At 32.4% G+C, this 13,368-nt stretch overlaps 2 protein-coding genes across 3 annotated transcripts; one reads left to right on the top strand and one right to left on the bottom strand.

The window, feature by feature from the left end:
* The first annotated feature begins 5,745 nt into the window (after positions 1-5,745).
* On the top strand, positions 5,746-12,752 carry LOC108209613 (uncharacterized). Of its 2 annotated transcripts, none has more exons than XM_064087893.1 (3): positions 5,746-6,033; positions 7,249-7,914; positions 11,703-12,752. In XM_064087893.1, exons 1-3 carry the CDS (start codon positions 5,905-5,907, stop codon positions 11,874-11,876), a joined length of 969 nt encoding a protein of 322 aa, XP_063943963.1. In that variant the 5' UTR covers positions 5,746-5,904; the 3' UTR covers positions 11,877-12,752. The 2 variants fall into 2 exon arrangements, with proteins under 2 accessions (XP_063943963.1, XP_017236100.1); XM_017380611.2 differs by lacking the exon at positions 11,703-12,752 and adding an exon at positions 7,992-8,141 and having other exon boundaries at positions 5,751-6,033.
* Positions 8,304-9,800, bottom strand: LOC108209612 (uncharacterized). Its single transcript, XM_017380609.2, has one exon. It carries the CDS (start codon positions 9,531-9,533, stop codon positions 8,448-8,450), a length of 1,086 nt encoding a protein of 361 aa, XP_017236098.1. The 5' UTR covers positions 9,534-9,800; the 3' UTR covers positions 8,304-8,447.
* Positions 12,753-13,368: the final 616 nt, after the last annotated feature.

Here is a 13,368-nt window from a genome sequence, read left to right on the forward strand (position 1 = left end):
TAAATTGTTTTTAGAGTTCAAACCATAGCACACATTGAAGCCGATACATATAATAAAAGTGCCTTTTAAGAATAATCTGTTAATTAAAGTATCCTGCACAGTTCATTCAATAGTTTTTCGCTTGGAGGTTAAAGTTGATAGATTTCTTGTGCGTGACAAACAAAATTACGTTATTATTAACAATAAACAAAATTTATATAATTTTTATGAATTTTATTCATTAAAATTTTTTAAATTCATTTTTATAAAATAAACTATATGATATGTGAACGTGAATATTATTTAACATTAAAATGTATGACCTATTAACATTTTGTTTTTAAATTAAATATTATATTTCAACTACAGATATAATATAATTTTTAAAAATAAAAAATTATTCGATATAAAACTACCTAAATATTAATGTTATTATGAGTAGAGTACATATAAATGAGAAACTGTTTTTGAGTGACTTATAATTCAAGCCCAACTTCGAGAAGTTAAAAATTTTAATTTTTTTAATGACTTATTTTTATTTTTAAAATTTGAGTTTACAAATTGTATAGATATACTTTAAAAGATAATATATAATATTTCTCTATTATAAAGATGATTCTTATACCCGATGAATTGTAATTCAAAAAAATTATTTAGACACATAATTAAAATTAATAAATTAATTTTCATTTATAATTAACATTATCAAAATATAAGCAATAAACACTTCTTTTGATATAATCTAAACGATCTCATTATATAATTATGATATATATAACATTATTAATTATATAAATCGTGATATATCCACATTTTGTTAACAAATTGAATATATCTTAAACTGAAAATATATTACACTATTCAAATATAAAAAACTAATAAATATAAATATCTTTTCCTAATGAAAAGATTTCTCGGCTACGGCCATACCTCGATCTTTAATGTTAATAAATTCAAATATCGAACTCCAAAAAAAAAAAATAGCATAAATTTTAAATAATTTCTATTTTTTAAAGCAACTGATATTATTATTTAATTTATAATCATTCATATTATTTTTATATTTTAATGGATGATTAAATATTCTTTTATAATATATAATATATAATTCAATGTATGTATAAATTATATACAAAACTTTAAGATATACTAAATTAATAGAAAATATAACGGTGAATTGTTTTTTATGATATATTAAAAGAATACTTATATATAAACTTCATGAATTTTATTTATTATCACTTTTAAAATCATTTTTATAAAATACATTATGATATGTGAATATTATTGTTATTGGAATTGATAACATATTAACATTTTGTTCTTAAATTAAATATTATCACATACAGCTTCAACTAAAAGAGAAAAATATTCAAAGAAAGGCAAATCAAATCTTTAATGTTGTCCTCATTAACTCCCCTCGTCTCATTTCTCTGTGTCTTATTCATCCCCAAAACCCATTTTTTCTCCACACAGTGCACCACTCACCAGACCCATTTTTTCTGTCAGATTTCCAACAATGCAGGACAATGTCTCACACTCTCACCCAAAACTAACTTCTGCGACAATGAAACTATCTTCAGTATTTTCTCAGTGCTAGTTTCATTCAACTAATAAAATATTACAACATCCAAACTTCGAAACTCAAATTTGGTACTGAGTTTCAATTGAATAAATAGAGTTTGTTGATTATACAAATGACTGTTTTTACTTGACATTGGACAAAAAAATAATAAAAAAAAGAAATGGTTGCATATGCCTACCCATGCAAGTTTCCCATGCGAGCCCAAGCAAGAAAAGCTGGTCCCCCAAAGAAATCATCTAACTCGTGCTGACTGATATTAAATCCCTGTATACACAGCAGAAAAAGCTGGTCCCCCAAAGAAATCATCTAACTCGTGCTGACTGATATTAAATCCCTGTATACACAGCAGAAAACATGTTGGTTAGGTCATACAACTAATTTTACATAAAAATAGGATGCATGACAATAATAGTATGTAGGCTTCCTCTATTCGGTATAAAACAGAAGTATCAACCAAGCTCAATCACTGTGATTAACAAAAATAAAAATAAATCTTAATGTTTATTTATGTACTTCTCTGTTTAAATTTCCCCCCGATAATCGTTGGATGATTTCATGCAACAACTTGCTTGCAGCTGTTACACTTACACCTAAGTTTAAAAATTACACTCTCCAGCACCTTGCAGCAACGTTCCGGTAAGGGTATCACACAACGCAGATAAAAAACTTATGTCTATGCGAGAGCAAGGTCAACTCGGGCTCGTAGTCCAAAAACTACTCATCTATTTTTAGAAGTCTTATCTGATTCTGCAGATACTGTACTCTGCAGATACTGAAATGCCAGCATTCTTTATAACCGTATTCAAAATTGTTCAACAAAATCTCCTGAGAAGATACATTCATCCTGCCATAGGCTTTTTGACTACTGCATATTCATGCTACTTTCTCATGGACTTCATGCATCTCCTTTTTATATTCCTTATATTTAGAAAGCTACGACAACTATGTAAAGTGTGATGCACAGGTCTGTTGTATAATTTATTAAAACATTTCTAATTAAATAGATATATATTCATGCCTCATAGCCTTTCAATGAATTGTTAGAGCATTCTTTCTTTGTCTGGTCACTCTTGAACTCAGCAAGATATCGATAGCAGTCACCTTTCCTGTATTGATGCAGCCATGAAGCAAGACAACTCAGTTAAAGAGTTAAACAGGAATAGTGTACAGAAGACTTGAAACAGCAATAAACTAATCATTAGACCATTCTGCATGATTATCAGTCAGTAATCAAATTTAACATGAGAGTCAAGCCAAACTCTTTATATAGATAGATAGATAGAAGTTTAAATACCATGTCTTGGGCTGCTTGAATAGAGACACTGAATTATTAAAGTATGAAGCAAGCACATCCCTATTAATCACACCATGGATTTAGCGCAAAGATTGCCAGCCCACCTACACTTTTCTGTAACGAAAAGAAATTAAAAAATTACAAAAGACCTTAAAAGAGAGAATAAAATTTGCTCCCCATCAAACAAATTCCTAGTATCTTTACTTGTGGTTCTCAACAAATGCAGCCTGCCTTGACTTGAGGTCGAAGATTTATTTAATTTATTGAATAACAAATCTTAATGCATCAACAATTCACCTCTTTGATCTGTTAAAGGGTTAAAAATAATTCCAGCAAAACTTAATGTGTTAACTATTGAGCTCAAGTCATAATAGCTAAGAAACTTTAATAAAAACAGACATATTCTTTTCTTAAAGACCTCTACAATATAATCGATAATGGAAAGAAAATGATAAGAATCAAATACCTTCTTGATCTATCAAGCACGCATACGGGTCTCTGAACATAATAACTGAAGGTGACAACCCATCCTGAATTTGAATTTAGGCAGCTTATAAACTCAGATTGGGTATCATTTTAAATACGCAACAAACAAAAACGATGAGTAACAAAATTAAAATTAGAAAATTTCATATAATTAACAATATAAGCATATACAATATAATCAACTAACTAATCAAAACTCAAGTAGTCACATACAAAAGTTACCTGAGTGTAAAGTGATATATATTCATCGATTTTGTTCTTTTGAACAAATCATCAAACAGTTTCCGGACGAAATTCAGCTACAATAAATAGATAACAGTTGAATCATATAACAATAAAAGCAGGGATCCAAAAACAGTGTACTACTTTTATACCCACAATCATATCCTCCGTCGCCAAGAGTTGTCATTACTTGAATTCTGGAGGAGATAACAATTAGAATAATCAATTTACAAATATTATGAAGTAAAGGAAAATAACGGAATACACAAAGCAGGGATCACACCTTCGCCCTGAAAAATCTGTGACTAATTCTATTCATTTGATCCATTTCATTTCAAACCAAAGCTTGCAAGAGAAGCTGTAATGGTTTACATACATCGGACATGAGCTTTGCACGGCGATAAAATTAGAGAGCGCTGAGAAATGGGATTGATGCTTGAAGAGAAGCTGTAGTCATTTGACAGTACAGTGAATTATACAGTGGATATCGCCGCCGAAAGAAACATATGAGAGAAGCTTTGTTCATTTCTTTCTTTTGATTTGAAAACAAAGCTTCTGTGAGAAGCTGTAGACAAATGTGTGTCTTCACGGTAGGTTAACACGTAAGCAAGCAAGCATGAAAATAGGCAGTGGCATTTTTGCAATTAAGTTGAAGGACGGGGTCAATTAATTTGAGGGTGGGTACTGTAGCAAACAGCGTTCAGAAACTATTATATAGATAGAAGATAGATTGCCCTTACGCATGAAACATATATGCTTGCGGAGGTGAAGATGACCGATGGGTGAGTGATCTCCGTGCTAAGCTTGTCAAGTCAGCACTCTCTTGCATTTCGCCTTTGTTTCGTTGTCTGTTCGACCTTGAGCTATTCGTAGTACTAGTGCTTATATATGTTTCACTTCGATAAATCTTATTTGCATATACACCTAATTATTTGCTCTTTTGCATCATCTATCAAACTTTCGGCACATACATGTATGTGGCTTTTTTTGGTTGATTCTGATATATTTTTTCGAGGGATTTATTAAATTTCAAAAACTTTTGAAACTTTCATGCAGTCTCGATTTTTATATGAGCAACTTCCTACTGGTAGAATTTAAATCGGGATGGATGTTCATTACACCTCCATCATCCATTTTGCATGGGTAAAAAAGTCTCTGGCAGAAGCTCTATACTATCATGCATGTCACGAGTTTTTAATAATTTCATGTTTATTTGTACTAAATAGCTTAATTTAGACAAGTTGTATTGGATAAAATTTTAACATTATTAAAACTGCATATTCTTCTGCATTTTATCCAAAATAACATTACTCTAGTGTATTACAGACATGAAAAACATCTTTGGTCGTGTTGTGTTATATATCGTAATAATGTGCAGTCATGTTTAGAACACAAGGTGGATCAGATAACGAATGCGAGGTGGCAGAGCAGAGATTGCTTATTTGACAAGGCTTTTGCATGGATATCAACACTCAGAATTTGGGGAGTGTAGAGCTGCAAATCGTTGGGGTTTATAATAAGTCGATTTCCAATTCTTTAGAAAAAGTATATCAAAATAACTTCAAAAAAATAACTTCGAAAGTCAGAAATCGGTGACGTGTACTTCTTTAGCAGAATATATCAAATAATTATTCATCATTTTAAATGAATAATTTGTTTATTATAATATTTTTTACAATCTGAAATTATATAAATAAATAGTTTAATTAAAAAATCATTCAAACATGCTCTCAAAAAAAAAATCATTCAAACATATAAATTAAAAATAATTTTCACTTATAAGCAATAACTACTTCTTCCAAAATAAACTAAACATCCTATAAATTAAATTTTATAAAAGAAAATGAGACCGTTAACATACAGGATTTCATAAGATCTCGGATCTTTATATTGAAATCTTTTGCCACTTATCGGTTCAAATCTCAAATTCCTGCTAGTGTGAAGCACAAATTAAACTAAATATATATATTAATTCACAGATTAGGATATACAAATTAATTCATGATAATAAAATATAAATGAGAAGATATGAATATCCGATATTTACTCTTATTTAGCAATAATTAAAAATATCTAGCTTCAAACACAGATCCAAGCTTAAAGAAAATTTTGTAATCAATGCCATGAAAATAGGAGTACCGAGCACATATCGAAGTTTAAGGGTAATTTTGTCATTACGAACCCAAACCCTCTCCAGCTCCTTTGCAAGTGCTGTACTTGAATACGAGCTCACCTACACGGTAGCTGCCAATTGGTTACAACAACTAGCTATCAAATTATTCAAATCAATATTCAAGAAGACTCGCGATCAAATCACAGTCGTCGATCTCGCCGACAAATGGCGCTGGTATATTCTTCCTTAACTCTGGCAAGGTTCCCTGTATCTCCGATCACCGCCTCAATTTACTCCGACGTGAAAGTCCAAAGTATGGCCGTGCCTAAAAGAGCCGAGGATCTTTCTATTCAGGTTCAGACTAACCTATTCTTTTGTAATTCATCTTTAATCTTGGACCGCATTTGCCTTGTTAAAGAAAGAAAGTTTGATCACAACTCAAATCATAACATTGTACTCAACAATTAGCACTCCTTTTAGTTTAGTGGGATCAAGTTTTTGTTTGAATATTAAGGAACTAAATTGAGGAATACATTGTCCACTAGAAAGTTTTTGTCTGAATATTAAGATACAAGGACTAAATTCAAAACTTGAATAATGTACACTTTGTAACCCTTCATCAACACTAGTAGTAGTACTAAATCCACCTCTGGATCCATCCAAGTCCTGATGAAACTAAGAGAATTCTATTTTACCCTGTAAATTACCTTCTTCACGGAAACTGTATATTGTCTCTTTGACTAAATTTATGTTGCCTTTGCAACGTCTGAGTCCTGGTGTTCCCCCAAGACCCCCAAAATCAGAATGCAAGTTGCTATTTCTCTTGAGATTTAGTAAGAGTCAAGCCAAGCAGATTATGTTTTGTTGGCTGTATTGCCTTTCATCATCTTACCAGTAAATTGGAACTTGTTGAGTAGGTTTTTTTAATCATCATCTTGCATTTATTCACCTTGCATTTTGTGAGCATGTTTAATTGAATAATACGTTCTGCTACTCACCAGGTCAGGACAGAACAAAGTATACTTAAGACACTGGAGTTGTTTTCTGCGCTCTGGTTTCTATTTTATTTAACTTATATTATTATAATTTGGGATAAATTACTTTACTTTTTCCTTGGTGCATTTGTAGAAAATAATAATACAAATCTGTTGTTTGTTTAAATTTAAATTTTGTACTGTGTAATAATACTTCTATCACTCATTAGTGCTTAACTTGAGACTGATTGTTCTTGTGAACTATATGATTGTGCTATGTGCCAACTTCTTACATTAAGAGGTGATTCTTCTTCTAATATTTTATTTCATTGTCGGTGATTATATATAGCATTAAATCAAGTGGCAACATATATCACAGAAATTCGATCATTGAGCACCAATTAGCTAGCAGTATGGTCTATTGTGTAGAAGTTCAATAAAATTTAGTGAAGTGATTAGTTTTTATCAGCAATGTATATGATCATTTTGTGCATTATGACTATGAGGAGGTAGTGTGTATATCAACTTGTCAACAATTAAGTTTCAATATACTACTTTTTACCAATAAAGTTTGTTGTATCTGTTGTTTTTGCAGGTGGGAGCCAAAGAAATTAAACAAGAGTGGGCATCGAAAACCTTGACCTCGGTTTCACGAAGAAACGTGGGGATGCAATTAGCTATTGCCTCTTTGGCTGCCATTGCTACCAATTTACCGGATTCTGCTGAAGCACGTGTAATTAAACCTGAGATCAAGAGGAAAATATTTGAAAAGCTTAAAATGCTAAGGGAAAAAGCTAATTTAATGAATCCAAATACTGAAAATGAAGAAAAAACTTATCCACCAGCAGAGGAGGACGAAAAAACTGATCTATTGAATCCAAATACTGAAAATGTAGAAAAGACATCTCCACTGGCAGAGGAGGAAGAAAAGGCTGGTTTGTTGAATCCAGATACAGAGAAGGAGGAAAAGACTTCTCCACCGGTAGAGAAGAAAGAAAAAGCTAGTTTGTCGAATCCAAATGCAGAGAATGAGGAAAAGAATCCAAATACTGAAAATGATGAAAAGACATCTCCACTGGCAGAGGAGGAAGGAAAAGCTGGTTTGCCGAATCCAGACGCAAAGGATGAGGAAAAGACTTCTCCACCTGTAGAGGAGAAAGAAAAATCTAATTTGTCGAACCCAAATATAGAGAATGAGGAAAAGACTTCTCCCCAGGGAGAGGAGGAAGAGAAAGCTCTTACATCAGACTTTATTATTGAGGTTAGTGTCTCAGTAAACCGAAATGGATAACAAGTTGAAATTTATGCTTAATATGTAACCAGTACTGAAAATGCTAGTGAAATCAAGATGTATTGCGCAAGGAATTCTTGGGAGAAAATGTTCTCGAAAATGGCAGACCATTTTGGCTTGTGGGTTTGTGATAGAGCTGCTGCTTTCTAGTATATACATGAACCAGGGAACAATACAACTTAAGTTATTGTGCTTAACTTCAAGGTATTTCCCAGATCTTATATTTGTGTTTGAACTTAGGTAAATGCATATAACTCAACAAAGGCACTCTGTCCAAATTTTAGTGGTAGTATGTGTGTAATTCCGGCATTAATCATTTTCAGAAAAGTTTACAACCTCAGACAAAACTACACACAATATTGAAGACCCAGAAACAAAATCATCAATATTCATCGTATTAACTATCAAACAAAAAAAACCAAAACTGTTGTCCAGTATTTCGTGTAAATGATAAACAAAACCTAAACACAATGAAATACAAGAAAACTATCGAGGAAAAAAACCTAAGCAGCCTTCTTGTTCATGTCAGTGACAAGCTGGCGCATCTGAAATCTCCAAAACATAAAATACGCTAAACCCAGCCCAATCAAAACAAATATCCAAACAGAATCTTCTTTACTTTCTTTCTCTGATTCAATCTCCACTATAGCAAACTCCTCTCTTTCCGTATTTCCCATCATACCCTCACCTATATGCCCATATAACACATATACCCTACGGTCTCCACCTATAGTTACAGCACTTGCAAAGCGTTCAGCATCAAGGGCAGTTTCGTCAAAAACCACACCCTCGCTCCAGCTACTATCGCTCTTAATAAAATACGCCTTTTCTCTTGACGCAACCACAACGACGCCGTCTCTTCTAACGGCCATTCCGTCAGCCGCCGTTAACGCCTTGTTTAGAAGAACCGTTCTGGCTGAACCGTCGTCAACGTTGACTTTAAACATTTTGCCTGTATTTGATTGGACGACTAGTAGGTAGCCTTTGCTCACGTAAACGACACCGTTTAAACCGCATGAGCTGTACGGCGTGTTAGGCTCCACCGCGGACTGCGAGAAGATCGGAGATCTCGAAAGCACGGAAAACTCGCCGTCTTTATTGACTTTGTAGATGAGATTTGAAGCGGAATTGGTGACGTAAGCGTTTCCGGAGAAATCGACGGCAACGTCGTTAGCGCCGGCAGATGAGGCGGTAGCGTTAGAGTCAGGGAGAAGAGTGAGGAAGATGCGACTACCGTTGCGGAGATTGTAGGAGGCGACTGCTGGCGAGGACGAAGAGTGAACGACGGCGACGATGCGGCGGTGCTGAGTATCGACGGCGAGTCCTAAAAAAGCGGAATCGGACGGTAACGAGGCGTCGGAGAGGAGCGTGTCGACAACGCCAGCGTCGGAAACGGACTGGAGAGTGGGACGTCGGAGAGAGCCGACGATGAAGTGTTGAGAGGATGGATCCCAGGTGAATGATTCAGGGTAGAGATTTGGTGATCGGAAGTTGATGACGTGAGCCTCTCTGGAATAAGATGGTTGAATCGAGAAATTCAATAATATCAAAATTGTTGTTGTGGTGATGAGATTGGTGAATATGGACATAATTGTGATAAGCGATAAGCGAAGAAGAAAACGTTGAATAAGATGCCTGATTCTGCGCCAATATCTTCTGTTGGGATGGGTTTGATGGGTTTAATGTTTTAATAAATCTGTATTGTGCAAGGATCAATTATGTTCTGCCTCTTAAAATTAGCATATTTGATGAAGATGATGCCAAAATACCACCGGTGCTAGATATTTTGAGATTGAGCTTCCATCACTATTATTTATATACTACTCCCTCCGTCCCCGTCCCTATTTATCTGTGCACTTTGGAAGTAAAAATTTGTCCCTATTTATCTGTCCATTTATACTTTCAAAACTAAATAGTTTTTCAAATATATCTTCATAATTTCAATTTTCAAGGCTTGACTTATTTAAAACTTGGTTGAATTCATGTTTTCAAGACATAAAGTAGGGGTATTCCACCATCTTCAAGATATTAATTAGAGGTATTTAATGAAAAAGTTTATACAATCAATTATTTCTTGGTATGCGTTTTTTTTCCAAAATGGACAGATAAAAAGGGACGGAGGGAGTAATTATTTGTCGTTAAGGTCTCTGCAAATTATTAGAAAGATTTCCGATTGATCCATATAAGAGATAAATATTTGATTCATAAATCATATTATATTAATATAAATACTGTTATTTCTTAAATAGTTTTTAGAAAATTTGACTAATTAATTGATTGCACGTATATTGGATATATAAATTTAATTATTTATAACACATATATGCACTAAATCATTTATCTCTAATCAGAAATATATAGAAGTATTTTTATTATTTCAGGTGTAAAATATATATATAATTAAACAGATAAATTATATTTATAATTTGAGATATATCCCCGGTTCACAGAGTCACAGTTAATGGCCACCCTTGTACTTGGCACAAGCAACCGTAATATTTGGGTACAGCTGTAAGAGCATCTCCAATCCTATACAACTGTTACCTATAATATCTACGTGTCACTGTCTTAGTCTTATACTTAATGTGTAAAAAAATGACTACTGCAACGCAGGCTCCTGTTAGGTATAATTTTACCTACCGAAAAAAGGGGACGTCACATTTGTTGATCCTCCTACCATCATCTAAAACAATCCACGTCACCTTCAACTTGCAAAACATCTTCTCAGTAGTCTAAACCAAGCCTTCTTTTAATTCTTATTTTTATTTATAACATATAATATAATATCTTAAATCACTTTTTAAATATATAATTTAAAATATTGAATATATATAGCTAAAAGATATATATTTAACTTGTATATTTTTACTTATATTGAATACACACACACACACACACATATATTATTTTATTTAGTCCAAATCTTATTATTTTTTATTTATAATATATAACATACTAACTTGAATTTTTTTTCAATATTTAATTTAAAATATCTAAATTATAGTTTAAATATATAATAATAATAATATAATATAAAAATTATTTATATATGTTCATAATTACTATATGTATAGATGTATTATTTAAATTTTTAATTTATAAATAAAAATGTTATTTAATAAAAGTGTAAAAATATGATTTTATTGTTAACTACATTTAAAAAATTCTAATAATCAGTATACAACTTAAAATATTTCAAGTAAGTTTAAGATACATAATATTATAATATACAAATTATGTATATGTGTATCATTATATTATATATAGATATACTATTTATATTTTTAATTTATAAAGTTATGATGTTATGTAATATTATTAAGTGTTATAATTATTTTTTTATTTTATAATGTTTATTTTAACATATTGACATAAATATAAAAATGTTATAATTTTGTTATAGTTTTATAAAATGCAACATTGATTTTCATGCATAGCAAATTTATTTAAATGTATTTTAATTATATATTCAAAAAAAGTAAAAAGATAATATTTTAAATATAGCTGATAGTTATAGCTAACCCCATTGGAGCAAAAATCACTACAGGTTCAATAAAATTTTAGCTAAGCATCATTTAGCCAACAGTTTTAAATGTTAGCGTTGGAGATACTCTAATTAGGTTATTGTAAATAGTTCGATCCTGCTTTTTCTTGAAGCATCTTTATCGGTTGGCCCAATTAGGATAAGCCCATTAAATTTTACATGTCACTAGTTCGATTGGACTTTAATTAGTTAATCTTTGTTTATTTCTCAACAGCCCAGATGGCCAGTAAAATACAAATTGCAACACCACCAAGTAAAGCAGAAGTCTACAGGTTCCGGTCTGTTTCTCTATTGTCTGTTCAATGTCTTCGTGTTCGTTACGGGTAATGGATTGTCTGGAAGCTTTTTCAAAATTAATCAAATAAACATTAAACCCTTGTTCATTTAATTATACAGAATTCCGGGAAGCTCTTTGAAAATTAATCAAATAAACTCTTGCTCATTCTATTATACGGAATCCCAATTTGATTTTGATTTGACAATATAACATGCCTCGTAAACAAAAGATACCTATTGAACAAGTCAACGATGTCTTATAAACACAAGATAATCGGTACACATAAGACACATCTCCCTTGATTTCGATTCTTTTACATTCCTTGCCTGTCAGACAATTCCCTTATTCTTGTGTGTTTCCTTGCTATCTACTTATTCATTATGCTTCCTTGTTATTAATCTTCTGCCATCATATTCTCTCAAGCCAACATGACTTCGTATAGCAAACAAATCACCTTCGCCTTCTTAATATCAATAATTCTCAGTTACCAGACAACCGTTACATCCCAAGTGTGTCCTGAACCATGCAGGTTCTCTCCACCGGCAATTCTAACCCCAGGGCCTCCAGCAGGTTCTAACAACCCTCGGTCACCTTCTAATCTCACTAATGCACCACCAGCAATCCCAGTACCAGGGCCTCCAGCCGGTTCAAATAGCCCTCCTGATCTCACGAATGCACCCTCGCCGCCAGACGGTATGGTGCCCTGGTTTCCATATTACTATAGAAGGCCTTTGCCTGGCTCCGATCAATCTTCATCACCTTCAGCTCATATTTCGGGATGGACAGCTTTGATCATCTGCACCAGCTATCTCCTTGTTTTTGCATAGTACTAATTACTCCAAACTAGTTATTACATGTCAGTCTAGTTTAGCAAGGCTGTTTAACTATATGTGTGTGATCAAGAATTTAATTTACAGAAGAAAATAATGTTATATTAATCCACAAAAAATTAAATATTACTGTAGCTAGTTTTTGAATTTACTACAAGTAATTTGGATTAAATAGTTTTAGAGTCATAATCTCGTCTTACGTTAAAGCCGTTGTTTTTCTGCAGAGTTTAGATAGGGAGAAGCCCAGTCATTCCTTTGTTTGATTTTGATAGTTGGGCCGGCAACACTAGTAGCTCATGCCCCCTACACGAGTTACCCTTCACAAGTTATTGGCGGCCCAACGAAAACATAAATTCATAATAACATCCAAGTTAAAATCGTGTTGGGAAGATAAACATTAAATAGAGATTTTTATAAATAAGATTAAAATTAATTCTTACACAATTTAGCGTGTCTAGTCATAAATCAGTAGTGTATATATTACCTTTCAGAAGGATCGAAAATTAAATTTCTTCGATCTGTATATATTTTTCTAAAAAATATATATGTAACATTTTTATGTTGAAAATTTGGTGGGATCATTTCCATTCGCTGCCAATAAATTAACACGCAGTCTTTTATGTCAAAAATAAAAGAAGAACAAATTCGCACCGCTGGAACTTAAGGCCAAAAATGATCAGAAAAAACTGACCATAATTAAAAATAACCGTAGTGCTATAATTTTCCTTTTACTAGAAAAATTCAGGTACTTTTGGAGTCTCGTAAAATCGACA

The sequence above is a fragment of the Daucus carota genome, chromosome 2, assembly GCF_001625215.2.
Source record: "Daucus carota subsp. sativus chromosome 2, DH1 v3.0, whole genome shotgun sequence".
Taxonomy (NCBI): domain Eukaryota; kingdom Viridiplantae; phylum Streptophyta; class Magnoliopsida; order Apiales; family Apiaceae; genus Daucus; species Daucus carota.